The 25367-nt window shown below is 48.2% G+C and overlaps 1 protein-coding gene and 1 long non-coding RNA gene across 2 annotated transcripts; one reads left to right on the forward strand and one right to left on the reverse strand.

Annotated features, from left to right (window-relative positions):
• Nucleotides 1-2104: 2104 nt before the first annotated feature.
• Nucleotides 2105-4752, reverse strand: LOC112858284 (uncharacterized). The gene is made up of 2 exons (XR_003223393.2): nt 4309-4752; nt 2105-3156 (listed from the first exon to the last, which is right to left on the reverse strand). It is a non-coding gene; the product is annotated as an uncharacterized LOC112858284 (long non-coding RNA).
• RNF122 (ring finger protein 122) lies at nt 3930-17770 on the forward strand. The gene is made up of 6 exons (XM_025921661.2): nt 3930-4385; nt 9098-9254; nt 14466-14511; nt 15028-15069; nt 16280-16362; nt 16638-17770. Exons 1-6 carry the CDS (start codon nt 4361-4363, stop codon nt 16750-16752), a joined length of 468 nt encoding a protein of 155 aa, XP_025777446.1. The 5' UTR covers nt 3930-4360; the 3' UTR covers nt 16753-17770.
• The last annotated feature ends 7597 nt before the right edge of the window (nt 17771-25367 follow it).

Here is a 25367-nt window from a genome sequence, read left to right on the forward strand (position 1 = left end):
AAAATTTTTTAAAAGAAATGAAAGTTTGGGGAAATGTGGGGTGCCTGGGTGGCTCAATCGGTTGAGCAACAAACTCTTAATTTTCACTCAGGTCATAATCTCACAGTTGTGGGATGGAGCCCTGCCTGGGGCCCTGAGTCAGGCTCTGAGCTAGGCATGGAGGCTGCTTAGGATTCTCTCTCTCCCTCTCCCTCTCTCTCCCACTGTCTCTCAAGAAAAGAAAAATTGGGGGAAATGTCTAAATTTGTCTAATTTTGAAGTATGTTATGTTCATTTGGGCTGAATTATCACTTTTTAAATTTTTATTTATTTATGTATTTTGAGAGAGAAAGAGAGTGAGTGAGAGCACAGGGGAGGGGCAGAGAGAGACGGAGAGAGAAAATCTCAAGCAGGCTTTGCATCGTCAGTGCAGAGCCTGACACAGGGCTCAATCTCATGAACTGAGAGATCACGACCTGAGCTGAAATCAAGAGTCAGGTGCCCAACCCACCGAGCCACACAGGTGACCCAATGATCACTTTTTAATTATCAGCATGGTTAGTGCTCTCTTCCAGACCTCAGGGCTGGATCAGGAGGACCACAGAAGAGAGACTCCCTTACTGAAGGCGAAATGGGACGGTCAAGTTTTCTGGCCCCATGCTCCTCCACAGAATGAGCTGTCTCTCCCCCCAAAGTGGTTCTCTAATGCTTGCAAGGCCTTAAAATAGGGGCACATGGGGTGTCTAAGAGGATGCTGGGGTAGGGAGGTAGGGATGAAGAGAATCTCCGGCTCCTTAAACGTTTTCCTGGAGGCTTAGTATTACCCTTCCCTCTTTCCACGGGAGATTTAGAAACAGAATTCTACTTCAGCTTTCTCAAGTAACTTTGAATATATAATCCATCATCTTCTTTACTGTTTCAGTGTCTTCCTCCATAAAGTAACCAGATATATCTTCCTGACTCACAAGAGGCTAGGGGTCTGAACGCTCTGGATGGGGAAGCGGGGGTAAGTTACCTAAATTGTATTCACATGATGTGGGAAATCAGCTTGTCTTTGGTAAGACCTTCAGTCTAGAAAATGCTGGGGGACTGAACTAATCTTTTCAAGGATGTGTAAGACCAAAGCCTTTCAACCTGTATCTCTCAATCTAAGCCATCATCCGAGGCACAGCCCTCCTGGCCATCCCCAGGAGGGGTGAGGGTGAGAGGAGACTGCGAAGGGATGCATTGGGCTTCCCAAATTAGAGTCCTTTAGTGCCTCAGGAGATCTTACTGAATGCTTAAAATATCAGGCTTAAAACATACGTTGTTATAGAACATTCTGATGACTGTAATCATGGCCCTCATAGGTGTGACCTCAGATGGTCACTGTCCTGATAGACCAGGTCTTTCCCCATGAGAACTTGTGCTGTTCCTACCTTCAAGGTGTCTTCCCACTTTGGGGCTCTTTAAGAAGGGTGGGGAGAGGAGACATTCCTCACTTCTTGTCAATTTTTCCGTCAAAGTTGGAAAATCTATGCCCTACAGGGACCAACACATAGCAGGAACTTAATGCAATCAGGCTCACCTATTGACGCCTTCCCCTTGAGCCAATGTATAGAAAGAATTCTTGCATAATAATTATACACATTTTTAAATCATCAACACTGTCTGGAACATAGCTTAAATTGTATGGTAATTGATACACATGCTCGCACATACATCTATTCCAAAAGTACTTAGTGAACCAGACACTGGTCCTACAAAAGTGGTTCCTGCCCTTGAAAAATCTCTTTCGGGGCGCCTGGGTGGCTCAGTCGGTTAAGCGTCCGACTTCGGCTCAGGTCACGATCTCACAGTCCATGAGTTCGAGCCCCGCGTCAGGCTCTGGGCTGATGGCTCAGAGCCTGGAGCCTGCTTCCGATTCTGTGTCTCCCTCTCTCTCTGCCCCTCCCCCGTTCATGCTCTGTCTCTCTCTGTCTCAAAAATAAATAAACGTTAAAAAAAAATTTAAAAAAAAAAGAAAAATCTCTTTCAAGGAGGGCTCCCGTGAAGGGCTCAAATTTAGGAAATCACTGGAATTATCCCGATAATCCCACAATAGACCACATTTTACGTGAGGTGAAAGAAATGCAGAGAGAGACAATGACAGTGGTGAGCCACGGAAGAGATGTATTTTCAGCTGAATCTTACAAAATGTCAGGCACAGAAAGAAAAAGGGCATTCAAACATAAGTGATGCCGTGTACGAAATCACAGTCAAGAAAGAATGTCCTATGTTTAGGGGACAACAGCAATAGCTTTGTGGCTGATGAATAGCATGTGAGCAAGAGAGTATTTGGCATTAGGAAGACAGGCAAAGGCCGGACTGAAACCATCTGAATGCCATACTCTACAATTTGACTTTACCCAGCAAGTAATGGGAACCAATAAAGGTTATCGAGCAAGAGAAGTAAAGGAGCAGATTTACATTTTAGGAAGATAACTCTGGGCCCAGCAGAGAGGACAGATTTGAGAGTGAGATCAGAGCATTATTTCTTTCAGCATAATTGCTTGAGAATTTGGCTGAGGAGGGGTGGGGGAAGGTGGAGACAAAGCATTCTGGAGCCCACCCTTTAACTACTGAATCAGAACCTCTGGGCTCCAGGTCTGGGAGTCTGTATATGTAACATCTCTAACATAAGTGATTCCTGTGGGCTCTAAAGTCTGGGGTAGAGACTGGAGTCAAAGAGGTCAGTTAGGAAGCTTTTGCAATTGCCCAATTAAGAGATGAAATGAGTTGGATCAGTACATGATTCCGACCCCCCAGACCAGCTCTTAAAGAAAAACAATTGTTATAAGACAATTACGTAATTAAGTGCTAAACTGTTTGTTGCATACTGCTGTGTGATCTCAGCCAAGTTATTTAATACCTTAACCATCATGCTTTTAAATGACAAAGCACTCATATGCATAATCTTATTTGAGTGTCACAAATTCCCAAGCGTTAGGGAAAGTGTTTATCACCTTCAATTAACAGATTAAGCTTAATTGGAAGATGAGATTGAGTCATTCTTATTTGTTTGCTTGCGTGTTTACTGTCTGTCTCCTCAGGCACTAAGAATCTCAGGAAGAGTAGAATCCTTCTGTCGCCAGGGACCTAGATGGGTCTCCGGTGTAAACAGCGCTGGGCACGAAGTAGGTTCACGGTGAACACATTCTGTATAAATGAAAGACAGAATGACAGACGGAAAAAAACAAGCGATGCAATGTCAGATAAAAAGAAATTATTTTGGACGGGGAATTAAAACAGTCTCTCTTCCAAGTGCTATTCAACACCTAGGTGGTTCTAGATGCTGAAGATACTGCCCTTAAGGTATTGCCCACGTGGATTTCTGGATTTGATTCTGCTACTCTGGAGCATGGAGGCCTTGACAGATCTACCTTAAGCTTACTCTTTGGCTCCTTGTTTGTAAAATGAGGGGCTGACCAAACATGAGAGGACAACCTGACCTCTTTCCAGATCTCATTTTTGCAATTCATCTGCTTTACCCTCTTGCTTCAGTTCCCCCTTTAGCAGTGAGCGAAGGAACGTGCTGCTAGCCACCACCCAGGACCGAGTCCTGGACCTCGGAGCAGAAATGTAACCCCTCCCTAGAACTGGCTTCTCAAAGAGCTATAGAAATACTAAACAGTAACAGCTCTGGAGGCGGAAAACAATGTGGTACTAATCCTTCGGTTTCCTCCAGGTCCCGGCGGAGGAGGCTGGCCCCCGCCTGCGCCAAGCTTCGCACCGCGCAGCTTGCTTGTCTTTAGAGTTAAGTTTCCCGAGGACCGGGAAGGCGAAAGGGGAGGCGCCCACTGTGCAAAGATGCTCTCCCCTTGGAGGGGGGCGGGCCTGCAAATAATACCCGGGGCCAGCAGGAAGGCTCTCATTGGCCCGAGGGCAAGTGACGGGCGGGGGGCGGAGTTTGCGGGGTGGGGGGAGTAAAAGGGAGGGGGGTGTGCGCAGCCCGTGTCAGTTTCGGAGTCCTGGCGGCTCACCTTCGCGCCAAGGATCCTGAGCCGAGGCTCCCGGTGAAGCTTTTCCCTCCTCTGCGAACCGGGCTCCCCACCCTGTTCTGTAGCGCCCTGCATCTCCCCCAGCTCGGGGGCCCTTCCTGCATTTCCTCGGCGGTGCGTTGATCCTGGGGACTTTCTGTTTGTTTGTTTTCCCCTTTTCCCTCTTTGTTGCTCCGAAACCATTCAAGCCGAACCCCCCCCCCCCACCACCCCGGAGGGCGTTCGACTTGTGAAGAAAGGCGGCTGCCGCCTACAGCACCGGCCCCTCCTGCGGACCCGAAAGCCGGTGCGCCCACCCCGTCTGCCCTACCCGTCGGCCGCCTGCGTTCGTTCGCCGGAGGAAGCCAGCCGAGAATTCATTGATGCACCCATTCCAGTGGTGTAACGGTGAGTTCCCGGGGCGGGAGGGCGAGCGGACGCCGGGCCGGCCGCAGACGCGGAGGGGCGCAAGGCTTAAGATCAGACGGAGGGCTCGTTCTTCCTCTTCAGCTAAGTTTGTCATGAAATGGGACGGGCGAGCAGGCGTCCTGGCGCCCAACGAGGCTCTGCACAGCGCGGAATTTGAAACAAAAAAAATCAGGTTTAATTCCAGGGCCGGAACGTCTCTGAACGTGCGGGGGGCGTGGGAGCCGAGGGGTTCGCGGCCTTTGTGTGGCGCCTTCGCTCTTCTACCCCCTTCCCTTGCCTTTGTGCGCTCAAACTCTGGTCTTTGTTGTGGTTGTCGGAGGAGAATTAAATCCGCGCTCGGGCTGGGATCTCCTAGAGGGAGCTCAAGTTCCCGGCCTGGAACTTTGCAGGCTATTTTAAATATGTATACAATGCAGCGTGCGGGACGGGGCGCGGAGGCGGCTTCCTCTGTGCCTTTGTTGGCTTCTCACTGGCTGCTAGGGGGCTTTGTGCTTGAGGAAGATGCCGGATTAAAGAGCGTGCCTTTATTGGATTGATAAAGCCTTGCAGATGTCTCAGCGCCCGGGTACCTTTGGGTGCAGAGTTAGGCCAGCAGGAGTCGTGCTCTCTGGCCCCAAGGCCACACTGTGGTACTAGCTTCTGATCTGTGGTGGTGGCCGCACCCCCTTACCTAAGTCACCCCTCCACCCCATTCCCTACCCACCCGCCCTGGAATGATGCTAAATTCATCTCACCTGAGGCTTTTTTTTCCTTCTTCTTCTTCTTTTTTTTTTTTTTTTTTTTTTTTTTTTTTTTTTTTTTTTTTGGTATTTCAGGTGATACAGGTTGGTTCTGACTCCTCACCTGAGCGACTCAGTTAAAAGGTATTGATGTTAGATACTAACGTTCCAATGGTTTTGGTGTTTTGACTGCGAAATCCCAAGGCTTGGAGTTTCTGGAGGAGGTGTGTGGGGGCCGGGGGCCTTATCTCTGAGTATGGTAGGCTGGGTAGTTACAAAAAGAAAAAAGAAAAATCCATTCTTGAGGGCAGACCCCAGCCAGATCTTGGATTAATTATTTCAGGCGGCTTTTGTTTTAAAACAAAACCCTTAAGGCAGGGTTTGGACAGCATGTGTATGAGCGTCCCCCAACCCCCTCTTCCTCTTGCTGGTAGGATCTAATTTCCTGAAAATGAACCAAGCTGTGTGTGATAGGCGGGCATTGAGGGACAGGGGGGTGGGGAAGGACGGTGCATCCCGGCATCTGGGAAAGATTCCCGGCGGCTGGGAGGGGGAAGCATTTCCCAGACCCACCGATCTTCCTTGGCCAGCCTTCTCTTGACGTCATTCCAACTCCCAGCCTGCACACCACCGAGATGAGACATTCTGATGTCAGGGCTTTCATAGGTCAGCTGAGACAATGGAACAGAGACTTCGCAAGAACCAAGGTGGCTGGCACTTTATTCTGGCGCTCCTATTTTCGTATCGGGTTTTTAGACCAGCAGAAGACTTGCTCTTTTTCTTTTCACTTCTTAAAGTGGCTGATAGATTGTTTTGACTCCAGTAAGGAAGCAATCCCTTCCCCCAGCCCCTTTGTGGAAAAATATCTGGAGGCTCTCTTTTCTCGGGTTGGTATTCTGCCCTTACAAGTGTTTCTCACCTACAACTCTTTCTCACATAAAGTTCCAAGCTCACTGACTCCATCCTGGAAGCCCAGGGAAAGTCTGTTAGGAGAGGTAAGATGGTCAAGGTAAACTGATCAGAGGACCACTTGAGACCAGAGTGCAGATACATATCCTCTATAATAGCCAGTGCTCTACAATTTCCCAGGACAGGAAACCAAATGGGGTTCTCTGGGACCCTAAAGGTAACCAGGATTCATCTCCTAAAAGGTGCATGGAGAGCGAAGACAGATCGGAGGTTAGACCTTCTTAGTGCATCAGTTGTTAGTGAGGTAGGGAGCCCAGAAGCAAGGGCTTCTTGTTGAGAATAATAAGGGTAGGAGCTAATTATTTAATCTTTTCAACAGAGTCTTTCAGGACAAGAACTACTTCTCCTTTTTGTTTTCCCACAATGTCTAGGTCAGTGCATAAATCAGCCCTCGATTAATACTTGTTGGTTGGCTGGCCATTCATTAGCTGAGGGCAGTTTCTGGGCAACTTTCCCAAATATCACTCTCCTTACTTTGGGATGGGAGCTTTTGCCAAGGGTACCAGGTTGTCTTGAAGAATCAGGAGTTACTTATCTGCTAACTAATTAAGTGAAAGCAAGCCAAACACCAGGCTAGGCACTGGAGGAGCTACAAAAGTCCAAGTTGCTGTCCTGAGACTTGGGAGTATTCGAGCTTATTAGGACTTTTTCATTTCTGATTGCAGTATTCTAGTTCTATCTCTATTGCCGTGCCTCCCTTTGTATGGCAGAAGCCTTTGTGTTCTCTTCATCCCTACACTGTAAAATCACCCCGTGATTCCTTTTTTAATTTTTTTTATCTTACGTGTCTATCATGGTACTTGTCATATAATGGATGTTCGAGTTAAATTAAGTTGATGCTTGGAATATTTGGGCAACATAACACAATACTAAGTATTCAAGAGCCAGAATGTGTGGTAGAGGCTGTGAGTACTGTAGAATTCAGGGAAGAGAGGGGTCACTGGAATATCATGAGGACCAGGCTTGGTGGGCGTCCAGAAGGGAGGGGGAGTTTCAGGCAGGGAAAGTTGCATGAACAAAGGTATGGAGGCAGGTGAGGACAGGTTGGACAAGAAATAGGAGACTGGTCTATGTTGGGGGATGCTGGAAAACTATGAGCAGTGGAGGTTGAGGCGACCCAGTGCGTGCATGTTTAGCAGGACTTAAAACCAGTCATGAGCCTGGGAAATACATAATGGAAACTGAGTGGGAGGATATGTCACACACATGGGCTAAAGTAGAGGAAGGACTTGACATCAGTGAGGGTCTGGGGTGGGGACTTGGAATAGAACTGGTCCCGACATCTGAAAGAGGTTTGAAGGGAGGCTCATTATATGGTCACTAGATTGATCTAGGAGATGACTGAGGAGATGTAGGATGTCAAAATCGACTTCCGGTCCTTTCAGCCAGTCTTCTGCTGAATTGTAGCACTGGTAATTTTAATCTAGAATTCTCAAGTATATTAATGGGTCCTGGCTTCTAACCAAGCTGTCAGGCAGGTACTTAAAACCATGTTGAAGACTTGGGTACAGAGGTCTTTGGAAACAAGCCTTCTTAGCTGTTTGACGTTAGACAATTTATTTAATGATTGAGTCTTTTTTTTTTTTTTTCCTGTAGAAAGGGTAAGTAAATTTCTCAGTGGCATTACAAAGATTAAATTGGTAGCGTGAGAATGTGCTTGGGGTATTGCAAGATTCTAGTTTTCTCGTCTCCTCACTTTCTGAAATCTAAGAATTTTATTCTTGCCTTTTGGATCACGATAATATTTTGTCTTGGTTGCAGGACTAAACACTCCACCAGCTTATTGTTTCTATCCTATATTTTTTTTCTTACTGTTAAACAGTACAGAACATGTACTAATTCTCAGAACGAGTACTCCCAAAATAGAGAGTGGCCCCAGGACTGGTTAATCCAGCAATTTCACGGACATAAATCATTTCTTTCCCTCTCCCTCCCGCCACCCTCGGCCATTGGCTTTATATTGAACTGCTTTCTTTCCAGCTCTAACTTGGCTGCCACCATTCCAATCTTTCCTGCTCCGGCAGAACTTGTCTTTGTTTCCTTGGCCAGAACCCTGTCACATACTTACCTCAACACCAAACTCTGGCAAGAGGCAGGTGACAACGATGATTGATAAGCCAATCAGGATTTACCCTCTGAGGATGCTTGGGCAGCCAATCAGGATTTACCCTCTGAGTCATGTGAGAAGGGGAAGCATCTGGTGGCTGGTCAGTGCTTCCCCCGCTCCAGGTATGGGAATCTGATGAGGACCTTGTTAAAATGTAGATTCTGATTCATTCTGTCCAGGGTGGGCCGGAGATTTTGCATTTCTAACAAGCTCCAGGGGTTGCCAGTACTACTATGGCACTGCTTTGAGTAGGAAAGGGAAGGGTGCCCAAAGTAAGCTGCGCACCACCCCCCCCCCCCCAATCTCTTTCTGGAACACTGGCCCAGCCTCAGGGTGAACAGTTTCTATTCTGGTCCTGGTGCAGCCTGTCTCCTGGAGCAGGTGGCTTAATAATGACAGATGACCTTTGCAACTGCACCTCGGCAATTTGCAAAGTACATGTCTCACACCAGTTTGGGTCCTCTCTGCATTTTGCTTGTTTTTAAATGACAAAGTGAAGCTTAGATAAGTAAGTTTTTAAAGGTCACCTCTCTAGGGAGAGGCAGTGTTGGAACCCAAGTACCCATCTTCTCACCTACGTCTCTTCATTCTGCTACTGCACTAAATGAGCTTCTACGCAATGGAGTCGAGTTTCCCGTTTGCTGAATCCTTGATCCCCTGGATGGGGATGCAGTTTTAAGTACTGTGTGTAGTATCCCATTTCACGGATCGCTGAGTGACCCAAGATAATGTAGCTAGTCAGTATCAGAGCTGGGTTATAAACTTAAGTGTCGGCATCAGAGAGGTTTAGGACCCCAGAGCCTGCCCTTTCTCTCTCCGTCCTGCCTGACCTGAGTACCATCAGCCCCAGTGGTCAATTTCCAACTATAATGCTTTCCCTCTCCCTTTCTTTTCAGGGTGTTTTTGTGGCCTGGGACTGGTTAGCACCAACAAGTCCTGCTCAATGCCACCCATCAGTTTCCAAGACCTTCCCCTCAACATCTACATGGTCATCTTTGGCACAGGCATCTTCGTCTTCATGCTCAGTCTCATCTTCTGCTGCTATTTTATCAGGTGGGTGGCACCCTGGGTGACCTGGGGCAGGGAGTCCAGGAGGAGGAGGCCGGGGAGTAGGGTGGGCCAAGTGAGATTTGCACAGCAGTCCCTAACTTCCCACTGGGGCCCCTGCTTTGAGGACAGGGCTCAGCCTGTCCTTCCTTGGGCCCCTGAGGCCTGGTGTTTCTATTTTCAGCAGCCTCTGGAGTTGTCCCAGAGCATATAAGGTCACCATTGGTTGGGCTACATCGCATCTCTTGGCCAGTTATTCTAGGGTGGCCTAGAATTACTATCTGACCAAGTGATATCATTGGTCATCCCTTAACCGTGTCTCCACTCCCCACGCATAACCTCTGGGTGGCCGGGGATAGGTGGGCATCGGTTACACCAACGGCATGTTCCTCTGCCCTCCTGGGAAATCCTGCCGTCAGCCATCCAGATGCTAATATTAGCAAGCTGATGTCTGGAGAGCTGCTTGGTCTGCCTCGTAAGCTCTTCTTTTTTGATAGTGAGAAAAACCCTAAAAACGCCCCTTATTCTTACTGCGTGGAGATCCAGGGGAGGACTTGAGCATGGCGGGGCTAGCCAGGGAGGTGTTTCTTCACCTCCCGTTGAAAGACATGGGAATTGGTGGCTCGTTTTCTATCAAAAATTTAGGGCATGACTGGCATTTAGAGTGGAAATGAAAGTAGTGTTTCTGGCAAGGGCATGCTGTTGGGATCACCAGTTCCTCATTGTATGGGACTGTCCTGCACACTGGGGAATGTTGAGCATCCCTGAACATGCTAATGGTCTTTAGGGCCATTGTGATAACCACCCCCTACCCCCACCACACCTTACGAAATGCCTAGGTAGCCAGCAGCTGGAGTCTTAAATCGTTTAAATTAAAAGGAGGGACAGAGGAGTTCTGGCTTCCTCCTGAGATGTCTTGGTGGGTCTGAATGCTTTGCCCAGAGAAGGGGCAAGGGGGAGGCAGACACTCAGTCTCTATTCCTAAGGCTAGCAAGAGTTTCCTCTAAAAAAGGGGAAGGGCCCTCAGTGCCCCCAGTCAGCTACTTTAGGCCTCTTCTTTCTCAGAACTTTAAAAAAGTTCCTGGGACTGGAGTTTTCCACTTAAAAGTTGATGCAGAGAAGATCGTGGTGTTTTTTCCCTCTTGTACAACCGAGCCTAACATTTGCATAAGTGGGAGTGAGGGCAGTTTTCTAGCATCTCCCCACCCCTTCCCCTTTCCCCAAGCCTACGTTTTCTTCCTCAAACATTCTGCCTTCCTGACCACCAGCCACCCCCATCTCCCCATACCGAGCAATTCATGCAGTTCCCCAGGGACTAAAGATGGAGACACACCAAATACCAAAGGTTTATATATGATACTGGGGGAGGGGTCTGCAAAAGCAGCTCTGGTGTACATACACACACACACACACACACACACACACACACACACACACACACACACACAAGCTGCAAAGGCACTCAAGTGAAGAAAAATCTAGAAAATCACTCTGGGCCAGGATGTGGGTGACCAGGGTTCATTTCCTAACTCTGCCCCTAATACGTGCGACCTTGGGTTTTAGTTCTTCTTTACCAAGTGCCTTCTTTTGCCACACTATAGTTGGCATTTTGTGAAACACCCCTCCAGTTTCTATATTAGCCCACGTTGTAAATGAGGAAATTCATGCTCTGGCAGTTAAGAATTTGCCCAAGGTCCTATATCGAGGAAGATCCAGGGGTGGGCTAGCCCAGTGGTCATTAGCTAGAGTCTTTCAGATTCCATATGTTCACCTTCCCTGTCGGGTTCCCATTCCTTGAATGGAAATAAAAGGAACAGCTGCAGCATCCCTTAGCACCCCCATACGGCCGGAGATGGGGGTCCTGCAGAAGGACAGGCTGGGGAGCTAGATAGGGCTGATTTATTTTTGTCTGGCTGGAGTGGAAGAACAGAGCCGTAACCACATGATACCAAAAGCTTTCCTGACTGCGGGCCGCTTGGCGCCACCTGTCCCTTCCGCAGTAATCTGCCCCTTCTGTCACCCCCACCTTCTGTCCTGCAGCCTGCCCAGAGTCAGCTGACCCCGAACTTTCATGGTTCCAGAGGCTCGCTGCTGTGTGGCAGCCTGTGGGTGTCTATATATAGAAAGACACACAGGCACAGAAGCCACTTCCTCTCCCCGCTTCTCAGTTTCCTCCATAGCCAAAATAGGCCCATGACCCCTACTCTCCACCTGGTGAGCTCAGTGGCCAACACCAGCCTCCTCTCCCCTGCTCCCCTCACCCGTTCTTCCCTGTTCCCCAGGAGCTGACCTCTGCCCTACACAGGATGGAGGGGCCAGTGAAGTACAAATAAGCAGGAAAGGAGCAATTATTTTCAGGACCTGGTGGCATTGTTTGCTCCAAAAGGGAAAAGCAGTGAGGGAGAGCCCGCTGGCAGTGGCTAGAAATGGTCTCATTGAAATCGGAGTATTTTTAGTAGCTTTGCTCACCCAACAGCTGAGAGGGCCACCTGTCCAAAGTAGCCGGCACTACCTCCTCTGCTGGGATGTCCCAGGGGCTTTGCTTTTCTGCTTTGTTTCCCTTGCGACCTTTTTGGGTCTCATCACAATGTATATCTTCCTGTTCTGGAAAGTCTGCATGCAGGGCGAAGGGGGTGGGTCTGCAGCCTTTCACTCTTCTGGTGGTACTGGGCTCTGAGACCCAGGCTGCTGGAGGATCCTTGACTGCGACCATCAAATGGAACCAGACACAGGGGGTGAGGGTGGGCAGGGGGCGCCCTGCGCATCCCAGGACACAGCGAGCAGAAAGGCACGGCACACCCTACCTGCGTAGAGCCGTGTTGCAGGTGAGGTGGTTGAGACCCCAAGGATGTGTGGCATCCTCTCATTCTCGGGGTTAAAAAGCAGGCCCCTCACCACTTCCTTATTTACTCTTCGGCATCCCCGTGACAGCGACGGTGACTGCCTGAGAATGCGGCTGTGAGCGCTTTGACTGTGAGAACACTTTTTTGCTTCCCCAGCTTCATTCGGTGTCAGCCAGGTGACAGTTGTTCGTTGAAGCCTTGCATGCACCCTGCCCCGCCCGTCTTGTTTGGAAGCGGGCACAGAGATGCATGCATCTGAAAAGCTTTCCCGGACTGAGGCGTTCTCTGAGTAAAGGACGGAACAGTGGGAGTCCTGGCTAGGTCTTTGGCCCAACCCTCCAATGACCAGAGACCCTCCAGTGGATGTGCTGCCCTGGGACTTAGCCCTATGGTGCAGGAGTCAACCTGGATTGGAGTTCTTTTTTAAGATTTTATTTTATTTTTTTTAAGTTTATTTATTTTGAGGAAGACAGAGACAGCATGAGCAGGGGAGGGGCAGAGAGAGAGAGGGAGAGAGAGAATCCCAGGCAGGCTCCACACTGTCAGCACAGAGCCCAATGAGGGGCTCAAACTAACCAAACCGTGATCATGACCTGAGCTGAAACCAAGAGTCAGACGCTTAACGGACTGAGCCACCCAGAGGCCCCTTAAGATTTTTTTCAAGTCCTCTCTACATCCAACATGGGGCTCAAACTCCCAATCCTGAGATCAAGAGTCACATGCTCCACCACTGAGCCAGCCAGGTGCCCCTGGACTGGAGTTCTTAAGAGTCTCCAGGCACCCGGCCTCCTAGGGCCCTGACTTGTGCTAGGAACAGTGGAGATAGCTGGGAGCCAGATCCAGATCTGCCCCCCGACTGTGCTTGGGGCATGGCTCTGCTCTGCCCCTCATTCCGCACCTTCCGCTGTTCTAGTCAGCTTCTCCACAGTGCCTGTGGCGCAGGCACCTTCTTACCTTCTCGTTGAGGCTCCTGATTTGAGATTCTCTTCCTCTGACTCCTGTCAGCCTTCTTGTTCTGCAAAAGGACAAACATTTGGGGCTTCGGAAGTCACACAGTCTCTTTCTTAATTTCCCCCACCCTACTGTGCAAAAGCCGCCACAGATAATATGTAATATTTAATTTATTATCATGTGCACACATGCACTCTCTCTCTCTCTCTCTCTCAAAAATAAACATTTTAAAAGTTAAGAATAAAAATCAGTCTTAGCTCATAGGCTCTATTGAACAAGTGGCCCTTAGGCCATCATCCACCACATCTATTCTAACTTGATGGGTTTCTGATGTTTCCTTCCAATAACGCAGATCTGGCAGAAGTGTTCAGTGGAGAGAAGGCCCCATGTGGCTCCCAAGTATAGGAGGACACAGAGCCACCTGCTTGATTTGGACGGTTTCTCTCCCTGCAAATAAAGAAGCAGCAATACTGCGTAATCGTGATCCTAGCTGTTCGCTGTAGGCTTGTTGATGAAGATCGGGTGTTTCCCAAGGGATCTGGTCTCCTTCTCAGGATGATGGTGTGTCCCACCTAATAGGCGAAAACAGGCCACACTGTTAAAGCGCTCAGGCCCTATGCTCTGATAGACTGATTCAAATCCGCCTCTTGTTGCCGACTAGCCAGGAGGTTTGGGCGAGTTACTTCTTTGGACTCCATTTTCCTCATCTGTAAAAAGGAGGGTTTCTCACAAAGTATGTGAATATGGTAACACAGGGATGGGGGCAAGCAAGTCCTCGATACAACCGCTGCGTTATTGCCGTTAGTAACAACACACTGGGTTTTGGCTATTGAGTTAGGTTGTGTGCAGGCCACCAGCTGGAAACCGAAGAGAAGAAAACAAAGAGGGCATCCTCGGTGTTTGCCTGGGTGCCGTGAAGGGGAGAGTGTGCTTTGGTTCAGAATATTAGTGTTCCCCTGGGTGGAAAATTCCCCAGAGTCAACGGAGACTCACTGACACTGCTACCCTGGCTTAATGGCAAGATCCCTTGTAAGAATATCTAACTTCTGTATACTCAGGAAGCGGAGTGTTGACCTCTCGACTTGGGGGGCCTGAGGAGACTGACTTTCTGGGAAACAGCAGGGAGTACGAATGAATAATTCTGCCAGAATGTGCTCTGCCAGAATTCCCCGATCTGTGGGACCTGACGGTAAACTTTGAGGCTGTTGTGGCTGAGTAAGAGTCTGAGTCCTTAATCAACTCTGGGCGACCTGCACAGGTCCAACCACATCATACTCCATGGCTTCTCCGGGACAAGACGCCCCTCTGAGGAGCAGCCTCTCCGCCCCCAGAAGAGGGCCCACGCAGCCTGCCTGCCTCTCTCACTCTGAATGGCTCTAATTTGTACAAAGGCATGGTAACCTCTCCTTTCTCTCTCCCCTAGCAAACTCCGGAACCAGGCACAGAGTGAGCGATACGGCTATAAAGAGGTAAAGTGCTACATCTTTCTTTCTTTTAAAAACAATTTTTTCAATGTTTATTTTTGAGAGACAGAGACAGAGGGTGAGTGGGGGAGGGAGACACAATCCGAAGCAGGCTCCAGGCTCCCAGCTGTCAGCATAGAGCCCGACACGGGGCTTGAACCCACGGACCGTGAGATTATGACGTGAGATGAAGTCAGACGCTTAACCGACTGAGCCACCCAGGCGCCCCAAGTGCTACATCTTCCTGTGAGACTTCCTCTCTGCTACCTGCCCTGCTAGAGAGAGGATAGGCAGCAAGCAAGCTGAACCCCCTCGGCCTCCCTGCTGGCTCCCCCTGGCCAGTGCTTTGTACCGTCCTCGAGTCTGGCCTGGCCTGGCCCAGGCAGTGGCCAAGCCCTCCCCCTTCACCAGAGGAAGTGGAAGACACGCCTGTGCGGGGCTGGGGACTCCCTTGGCTGGATGATAGCACCTGGCCCCTGTGCTTGGCTTCTTCTGACGCCATGCCTCCTCTCTCCTTTTCAGGTGGTGCTTAAAGGTGATGCCAAGAAGTTGCAGTTATATGGGGTAAGTGTCCTCGGCCAGGGTGCAGGAGGGCCCTGGCTGGCAAGGCAGACAGCACCCTCTCCAGCTCTCAGCCAGGGCCTTTCAGGAACTTATCTCCTTGGGCCAAATAAATGTGACTCATTCCAGTAGGTAATCCGTGTATGGAATTCATTATGTCTGGAACCGGCGCAGGCAGAAAACATAACGGGATCGCGGAAGGGTTGGAATGAGCGAGGACACGTGGCCCCGGAAAGGCTGCTGTGCATCATGTTTAAGGGGAGGATGGGTCTACCTCTCCACGCCAGATCCCAGCTACCCTTCCCTGCTTCTAGGTCTCCCGTCTTGGTTTTTCACTAAAGAAGGCCCTTTTTACCCTTACACATATACTCTGTCCTGGCAGACTGGGGACCTGACCAGTGCATCTAGCCCTGCCATTCTCGCCTGTTTGCTCTCCAGTCCCCTCCCCCAAGCAATACTGCCACTCCTTGGGTCCCATCAACACAGACTTTTTAGGAGTGGGCTGTTGCCTCTTCCTTCCCTACTTGTGCCCATGAGATCATCTAACTTTCTCAAGACTTCTGTCCATAACCACAGACACTTGTGCACAGGGTGTTTGTGGTGGTTGGGCACTGGGCGGACCCACGGGGATCGCGAGGCATGAGACAGCCTAGGAATGCTTCATTTTATCCCTCTTTGATGTGTGCTATCACATCTCAGCAAATTCAGTGTTCCCTGAGCCCTCCTTGAGAGGGAGAATTCAGCTGTGATCAAGAAGTTAGTCCAGAATTACAGAAAGCTAGAGTCCAAGAATATGAACTGAACATTATACCCCCATTTTTACCTTTAGATATAGATGCATGCCTCCTTGCAAAATGTACTAGGCTAGAAAGGTTTAAAAAATACTCCTCTAGAACACTTACGGTCAATGGAAATTTCTGTGATGATAGAAATGTTCTATATCTGCCCTGTCCAGTATGGGAGCCACCATGGCCACATTGTGGTTACCGAGCCGCTGAAATGTACCTAGTGCAACTGAGGAACTAAACCTTTAATTTCATCTTCCTTTGGTCTTGTGAACAGTCTGGTGTGGTTAGTGGCTACCCTATGACTCAAGTTTCCCTGGCTAATCAGGAAACTGGGCTAGAGCTTTGTTTTCTTGGATGGGGATGAGCCGATGGGTGAATGCGGTTCTTCCCCAATCTCCTCTCACATCTTCCCTTTCTTCCCACAGCAGACCTGTGCAGTCTGTCTGGAAGACTTCAAGGGGAAGGACGAGCTAGGTGTGCTCCCATGCCAACATGCCTTTCACCGGAAGTAAGTATCCACCGTGGGGGACGTGTGTCCAGGGGATACCTTTCGAAAGGAATAAGTAGGGAGCGTCTTCGAGAACCTGTAATCCCTACCCCCTCCCATCTGCCCCTTGCCAGCGATGCCTGACATCCTGTCTGGACACCAGGCAAGCCGGAGGGGTTGGACCGGGGCAAGGATGGAGGTGTTGCTGTTCGGAGAAGCAGCTGGGCTCTCTGAGTGAGAGACACGTAGAACGGGCTGGGTGTCTTAGGGGAAAACTGGTCTTCTTCCGCCCACAGGTGTCTGGTGAAGTGGCTAGAAGTACGCTGTGTCTGCCCTATGTGTAACAAGCCCATTGCTGGGCCCTCAGAGGCCACTCAGAGCATTGGAATCCTATTGGACGAGCTGGTGTGAATGCTGCCTCTACACCAAGGCCTGGAGAAGACCGCTTGCCTCATGGGTGCCTGGCCCCTCCGCACAGCTACGGGTGAACAAGACTGGTGGGTGGTGACTGACGTGCTTACCTGAAGGGGCAGTAATGCAGGGCTGGGCTCCCACCATCAGGGGGAGGCCTGAGTCGCCCCACCTTTCTGCCTCCTGAAGCCTTCTTCAGCTACTCAGCACCTGCTACTCAGCACTGGCGTTGTCACCCATCAAGAACGCTGTATCCTGGTACCGGACTGTCTACCTGCCTGTCCCTGTGGGGGAAGCTGGGGAAGGCAATCCACCCCTATCTGGCCGAGAACTTGGAGCTCACCCCTTAGGAGGACTGGCTGCCCTGACCTAGAAGAAGGGAGGAGATGGGCCCTGCCCCACCTGTAACCTGCCTCCCCTCTTCGCTTCTTCCACAGGAAGGGGAGAAGGGGAGGAAGGAACCATCAAGGAACCAAGTGCCTCCAGTGCAAGCGAGGGAGGCTCTGTAGGAAATCAGGAAGAACAGGGACACGGAAAAAGGAAAGTCAATGTTTACATGGGGCCTATGGAAATAAAGGCTTGGCCTGTAGGCCTGCTGACCACAGGGTAATGGGGGGCGGATGCCTTCCCTCTGCTAGGATCTGAGGTGCTATCCATTCACTGTCTTCCTCAGCTGATCTCAGAGCGTCCTATTCCGTTTTGGGGTTATAGTACCCCTCCAGAGGAAGGGCTTATTTTACACTCAAATGAATTCCCAGGGGCTTTTTCTAAAGGAGCAAAAGGGGCCTGGGGATGGGGGTGTCTGAAGGTTAAGGTGGCAACAGATACCTTCTTCCCCTTTGTAAATAGTATTTTTATACTTCATCCTCACCATCTCAGGCTTTATACATGGAATCCCCTGAATGGAGGGGGTGGGGTTTCCTCTCTCCTCTTCCCCCCGCAGAATAGGTGAGGGTGGGAGAAAGGTATGTATTTAAAGAAAATTAAATTTAATAACAAGTTTCTCTTTTTGCCTGTGGTTGTGGCCTGTGTCTCTTGGCCCTTTTCTGCCAGCAGAGGAAACAAGTTCTCTACCCGCCTCTCGCTTCTCCATACTCAGGGCACACTATGCGCACAAAGGTTCCTAATTCTTAAAAAAAACACTGATATCAGGTTATTACCCATATAACATAGGGCTCACATCAGTGTACTTTAAGACCAGACTAAAAATATTCTAAAGGCGGGCTTAAAGAAAGTTGATGTATGTCACCCAAGTGTGTGACAGGATGCTGAAATTCCAAAGACTTGAATAGCGTCCTATGTTTAATTCAAGCAATTGTGCTCTTAGCACAACTAAAGGTCAAGGTTGCTACCATAGAGGCTTGATCTCTTTCCCTTATTAAGCTTTTCTCTTGCCTACTTGCTGACCATCATGGACACATGCTACCCCCTGAACGCACATCTAGAAGTGTTGGCATTAACGAATGTATGCCCCTCTGTGCGCTCAGATCTTGTACCCACACCCTCCAGCTTTGCTCTCAGTGTCTCAAGGGAGCGTGGAACCAATAACGGATATGCAAAATGGATTATGAGGGCCGGGAACAATGTTCTTGGGCATCACAGCATGGAGCCGGTGGGCCGCGGTTGACCCTTGTCGGTGGAACACGGCAGTGGCCAATGGTCGTCCCAGGGGAGCAGGCCCTGGGCACAGTAGCAATATTTGTTGAGCGAAGTCTAATGTAGCCGTGGGTCATGGATGTGCAAGAGCCGCCCGTGCATCCAGAGGAGCCAGGCCTAAAGGGCAGGCGTGACCCCCTCCCTCCCCCGCAGTTGTGCCATGGAGGCTGTCGGCACACCGGGTGCTCGTGCTTGACAGACCCGAGGCGGTCCTCGTGAGGTTGTCAGCACCTCTCCTTTGCCCAAGGACCTCCTCCACACTGGGCATAACCCCTGCTCCCTGCCTCTGCCCCCTCCTTGCTGTTGCCAACCCTACAAAGTCTGGTCTTTTCCTCACCGGGCACCCGTTCGAGTCCTGCCAGTTTCCGTGTGCAGAATAAATGTATTTCCTTAGCAAAACAGACCCTCCCTCTAGCTCCCGCTGCAGCCTTATGGTGGAGGCAGGTCTGGGACGAGGGGGGAAAGGTGGTCTAACAGGTTGGCTTCACCATCTACATGCTCCTACCTTGCCGTCTCCCCTCCTCTTAGGGAGAATTTACCAGTGCTGGCATATTCTGATTAGAATGTTGGGACTAAAATGTGTTTACAAACTTGAATGGCATTGTCCTGACATCAAAATGACGGGGTAAAAATGCCTCGGAGCTAGGTAGGTGGTGGTACGGTGCGCAGCGGCGAACAGGCACTATGTTCTCACTGATCAGATGGGAATGGCAGTAACGAGTCACAGTCCCAGCCCCAAATTCATGACCCATTAGTGTGGTCTTGTTTCTCAGCGCAATGTGTCCAGATCACCTGGGCTAGACACTGCCACGTGCTGGAATGCAAGACATTCCTTGCGTTGGGAAAGCAACAGTGTGTTTTGGGTGAGCAAGCTCACCCGTGGGGAGGGGATACCTGAGCTGAATCCTGAGGGAGTATCCTGGATAAAAGCACCCCAGGGATTAACCAGCCTTGTGGGGGTCAGAGAGTGCATGCCAGTCAGTGTGAAGCTGAGGTGGGGAAAGGCTGGGAGAGAGACAGTCCCAGGTGGCACTGGAACCTGAGACTTGATAGAGTAAGAATCCCGAAGTTCCTTGGATCAGGCTTTTAAAAGATCAGAGCACCATTTGGAAGCTAAGCCAATGCTTTTCTTCCTTGCACAAAATGTTCACAGGCAACTACAGTGTAGATAGCACTGCTCCCACTGCTGAAAAAGAATTTGAATCTTAAACGTGTTTCAAAGAGCAAAAAGGGGTGCCTGGGTGGCTCAGGCGGTTGAGCATCTGACACTTGATTTTAGCAGGCTTGCGCTCTCTAAAGAAAGGAAGGAGGGAGGGAGGGAGGGAGGGAAGGAAGGAAGGGGAAGAAAGTAAAAACCATGGGGCACCTGGCTGACTCAGTTGATAGAGCATGCAACTCTTGATTTTGGGGTTATAAATTCGAGCCCCACGTTGGGCATAGGGATTACTTAAACCCAAACAAACAAAAAACAAAGTAAAAAACTGAAGGAAGCTGAGCGATAATCATATATACCAGGATCCCAACTCCAATGATCTGTGGCAAAGCAAACACCAATCAATCAAAAGATAACGAGCACTTACCCCTCAGTGTGTTCTTTTATAAAATACATTTTGCTTTCCTTTCTGTATATACCCCTCTGAGTTTGGGATTAGGAAAAGAGTGTTGACACTGTGTAACAATAGTTACACAGATTGTGCACAGCTAAATTCAACGTTGGATTTGCTGACCAAAAACAGCTTTGGAGGCAGACTGCTCTCCATGAAGATTCTGAAAGTAGCAGGTGCTATGAGCTCCTGGGTGGACGCCCTCATGGAAGACACAAACCCCAGATTACTGTCAAGTGATTTGTGTGATTACCATTATCTAGGACTGGATTTTTTTTTTAACTCCACGGTAGATTACTTCTTTTAAGGAATCATACGTCGATCCACCATTCACAAAATGGGTAATTGAAATAGGAAAGAGAAACTCAGAGCAGAATTTGAACATCCCAGACTTTGACAGATTGGGACAATGGCTGCCTTGAAGAATGGAGGCTTACTGTTCCTGTTTCTCTCCCTTCAAGTCTTCTATTCCAACTCAAAGTCACCCTCTACCCACTGGGGCTTTGCCCATTCTCATTAGGGCCTTTTCTGCCTCCCCATTTTTGCCATTCCCCCCCCCCCCCCCCCAACAGCCTGTATCTTCCATTCTACCCTCTTCTTCTGTCTCTGGGTGTCAGAATAACATCATGGATGCCCTTGACCACACCACTTACTCACTACAGGTGAATCTTCTGTCAAAGCCATATGGACAGATCCAGAGCAACTGATGTGACCAAATTAGAGACAGGAAGGTCAAATGATGACCAGTCGTGTGGGCTGATATATAGCCAATGTCCTCCAGACCCAAGACCATCAACAGCACTGGATTCCTACTGGTCCTACTCTAAGAAATTATGCCCATTTAATTCTTCCTTTGATAAACTGACAATACTATGTAAACAGGGGGATATGGCCAATGTCACCTTTGTGCTTTGAAGTAGCTTCTGTTCTTATCTCTATGTGACAGCCTCAACAACGATCCAGGGCATGTGCTCTGTAGACAAAAGGGAAGCTGCCAGCACCAGGAGCACAAGAAGACGTTTTTGGTGGCTCCTGGTGTTCTTCTCAGTCTTTGTCACTTTCCACCACTGCTATCCATCAACCCATTTTTCTTATCCTTCTTCTCTCCTCTCTCATTCCTTTTTTCTCCCTCTTCCTTTTTTTCTTCATCCCAGCCTATTCTCTGATATTACTGAACACACCAAAGCCACTGCAGACCCCTCCTGATGGCCCATGATTGTCATGAATGGTTCAAAAGATACCACCAATTACTAAAGATTTATACCAAGATGATGGTGTGAGGTCCCCCAGGGACCAGCTCTGAATTTCTAAATGTTTAATATTTATATATGCTCATTAAGTCCCAGGAAGGTAGTTGATATCTTTGTATAAAAACTGAAATCAGAGGCACCTGGGGTAGTTCAGTCAGTTAAGCATCTGACTCTTCATTTTGGCTCAGGTCGTGATCCCAGGGTCATGCGATTGAGCCCCGCATTGGGCACCACGCCGACGGCATGGAGCCTGCTTGAGATTTTCTCTCCCTCTCTCCCTCTTTCTGTCCCTCCCCAGCCATTCTCTCTCTCTCTCTCTTTCAAAATAAATAAATAAACAACAACAAAAAAAAAACCTGAAATCATCCTGTTTACTTAATCGTGTGTTTTCGTGTCCCTATAGGGATCAACCAGGAAATTCAAAAATGCCTTTTTTGTACCTTTTCCTTCTTTGAGTTCCCCATTCTAATTAATAGGTAAAACAGTGTTATTTGCTTGTACCTGGACTCTTTGCTTTTGGTGCTCTGGTGCTGAGGCAAGAAATGGGCACTCAGGTGGTCCTGGTGGTAGTTGCACACTGTATATACAGAGGGCATGTATCTCACCTGCACTCCACTGGGTTATAGGATCTCTGGAGACATTTGTATCCACCTGATGAATGTCATTAATTACTTTTCATTTAAAAGACAGTATCTTTTCTTGCCACAGTTAATTTGCCAGAGAGGCAATTCATAAGGCCAAGTTATGTTCTTAGTAGGAATTGCTCTTTTCAATTCCCCTGCATTTTTAGTAACTCCCTTGTCTATTTAGTGTCTCAAAAGAAGAACCTAGCAATGGTGACTTTTTAAAAAATACAGTCATAAGTTATCATCTCTTTCCACAAATAACTGATCTAGTCTGGTTTCTAGATGGAAAGTTGCAAGACCCAGATGCAGAAAACCATGAAGCCATATTTCAACTATGAAGAAAAATCTACTTCCTGCATCTGTTGAGAAATACTATAATTACAATTGCTCATAAATGCCATACTTTATCTTTCTTTTGACAAATTGCAGAATTCTTGCCAAAATAAATGCCATTATCTGTATGCTTCAGGAAATTCTCCCAATTTGATGAGTGTGTGTGTGTGTGTGTGTCTGTCTGTCTGTCTGTTTGTCTATGTGTCTGTGTGTTGGGAGTAGAGGTAGGGAGGGAGTAGGTGGGGGATGGAGAGATGGTGAAACATTTCCAAAAGAATGAGAGCCCTTGGATCGCATGGATATGCATTCCTTCCTGGTAATAAGTAGGTATTCAAGGAAATACAGTGTCATCATGGAAATAAAATTTCCTGTTTTAAAACTTTTCCAAGGAGCAATCCTTGAGATTCTCCCTAGAGTTGATGTGGGTCTATTTCCATTTCATAAAACCTTTCTTCATTTCAAAGCTTTGGTTGTAAGTCAGAAATATACTGGGGTGCCTGGGTGTCTCAGTTGGTTGAGCATCTGACCCTTGATTTGGGCTCAGGTCATGATCCTGGGGTTGTGGGACTGAGTCCCAAGTTGGGCTCTGTGCTGAGCATGAAGCCTGCTTGGGATTGGGATCCTCTCTCTCACTTCCTCTGCCCCCTCCCCTGCTCTCTCTCTCTCTCTCTTAAAAAAAAAATGTACCAAATAAAAACAGTTTTGTATTTAATTTATTCATTTTGTTTTTTTAATTTTTTAAATGTTTATTTATTTTTGAGAGAGAGACAGAGTGTGAACAGGGGAGGGGCAGAGAGAGAGGGAGACACAGAATCCAAAACAGGCTCCAGGCTCTGAGCTGTCAGCACAGAGCCTGACGTGGGGCTTGAGCTCATGAACTGCGAGATCATGACCTGAGCCACCCAGGTGCCCCTTGCTTTTTATTTTTTTGAAGATTTTTTTTAAGTTTACCTATTAAAAAAAATTTTTTTTAACATTTATTTATTACTGAGAGACAGAGCATGAGCAGGGGAGGGGCCGAGAGACAGGAAGACACAGAATCCAAAACAGGCTCCAGGCTCTGAGCTGTCAGCACAGAGCCCAACACGGGGCTTGAACTCACAAACTGCAAGATCATGACCTGAGCTGAAGTTGGACACTTAACCGAACGAACCACCCAGGCACCCCATAAGCTTACTTATTGTTAGAAAGAGTGTGTGAGTGGGGGAGGGGCAGAGAAAGGAAAAGGAAGAGAGAATCCTAAGCAGGCTCCACACTGTCAGTGGAGAACCAACGTGGGCTCGAACCCACAAACCATGAGATCATGATCTGAGCTGAAATCAAGAGCTGGATACTTAACTGACTTAGCCGCCCAGGTGCCCCTGTTTTGTATTTAATTTAGAGAAGAGTAAAGGGAAGGAAAAAAAAAACAGTCTTTATGTAATCTCCAAAGTGTTAGGGCTTAGAGGGTTTTTCTAGTTTTATGAGAATTTGTAGTACTGATTTTCATATATCCCTGTTTTATTATTTTTTTAATTTTCTTTTAAGTTTATTAATTTATTTTTGAGGGAGAGAACAAGTGGAGGAGGGGCAGGGAGAGAGGGGAACAGAGGATCTGAAGTGGGCTCTCAGCAGAGATCCTGATGCGGAGCTCAAACTCACAAGGTGTGAGACCACGACCTGAGCCAAAGTCGGATGCTTAACCAACTGAGCTACCCAGGTGCCCCATATATACCCCTGTTTTAGAGATGAACAGATCTCTGGGGACACTGGTGCATTACAATGATGTTTCACTGTGACCCCTTTCATGTTCAAAGCTGTTCTCTAAGCAAGTGACAGTTTGTCGCTTTGGTTTGCTGTCCTGCGAAAAGTCAGCTCCAGTTTCCCAGAAGTTGTGTGTTCATGATGAATCACTGCTTTTCCTCAGTGCAAAAGTTGTCAGCCCTCTTGATTTGGTTATACATGCTTAATGCAAAGTATCTAAATCTGTAGTCTAATCTGTACATGCTCTCCTGTTAATTGTTATTGACTGTTTTGATTATCTTGCTTGAAGAATATTTCCTACTTTTTAAATTGATAGAAATGAAGGGTTTTTTCCCTGCTTTAAAAAAAAGAAGAAGAAGAAGAAGGTGGCTGAGTGGCTGATATTCTCTAAGACACAAAGAGAATCTATGATGACTTTAAATGTACGATACAGGGGTGTGTGTGTGGCTCAGTCTGTTGAGCATCTGACTCTTGATTTTGGCTCAGGTCATAATCCCAGGGTCATGAGATCAAGCCCCACATCAGGGGGCTTAAGATTCTCTCTCTTAAGATTCTCTCTCTCCCTCTCCCCTGCTCATGCCCTCTCTCTCTCTCTCTCTCTCTCTCAAATAAAAAAGATAAATTTAAAAAATGAATTTAAAAAATAAAGGCATGATGCAATATGAGAGGGGCCACTACACCCAAAACCAAAAGAAGGAAACAACAGGTTTACTTCAGCTGATAGAAACTGATCTGGAAGCACAGTGGATGTCAAGTTGGGCATAAGTTAGTACAAATCCCAATAAATCCAAAATGCAATAGCATGTCTATACTCAGCATCCTCTCCACTTTCTTCAATGCTCTTCAGTATTGACCAAATCTCTATTGAATAATTTTATTCAGATTTTTATGTCTGCGGAAAAACAGAGAGGCTATAAAAAGTCCCATGAGGAAGAAACTGGCGTATTTTAAATCTGCATGGGTAAAGACATAGGGGCAAGCAACTTAATGGTGGTCTTCCAAATTATGTTGTAAGCATGAATCTCCATGACAAACTCAGTCACTCCGGAAATACATTGTTTTCTTCCCTTCAAAATTGCCTTCGACCCTGAGCCACCAACTTTCTCCTCATCTTTCCGTACACACCATGCTTGTCTTCCTCCCCGAATTATTCGGGAGTCTTAGAGTCTTATGCAGATCAACCCTCTAACCCCATCCTCTGTACACCCTATGAAACCACTGATCCATCTGTTTTCTGGGCTCTGAGACTCCATATCTATCATTCCCGGTGCCCAGTTTGCAGTCTGAGAGGCCTCTGCTGAGGCGTTAAGGGCCCAACCCACACAACTTCCTCCACTGACACCATCTCAGGCTAAGGTGCCAGCCCCCATTAACCTTGGGACCTGCCACCATTTTCCTTTTCA

Source organism: Puma concolor, chromosome B1 (assembly GCF_028749965.1).
Source record: "Puma concolor isolate L17-30 chromosome B1, mPumCon1.1.hap2, whole genome shotgun sequence".
In the NCBI taxonomy this organism is placed as follows: domain Eukaryota; kingdom Metazoa; phylum Chordata; class Mammalia; order Carnivora; family Felidae; genus Puma; species Puma concolor.

What these genes read in the sequence shown, in the direction of transcription:
- RNF122 (XM_025921661.2), top strand. Translation starts at nt 4,361, where the DNA reads ATGCACCCATTCCAGTGGTGTAACG. An exon ending in AGCGATACGGCTATAAAGAG is followed by an intron (nt 14,512 to 15,027) that starts GTAAAGTGCTAC and finishes TCTCCTTTTCAG; the next exon opens with GTGGTGCTTAAAGGTGATGC. An exon ending in CAACATGCCTTTCACCGGAA is followed by an intron (nt 16,363 to 16,637) that starts GTAAGTATCCAC and finishes TTCCGCCCACAG; the next exon opens with GTGTCTGGTGAAGTGGCTAG.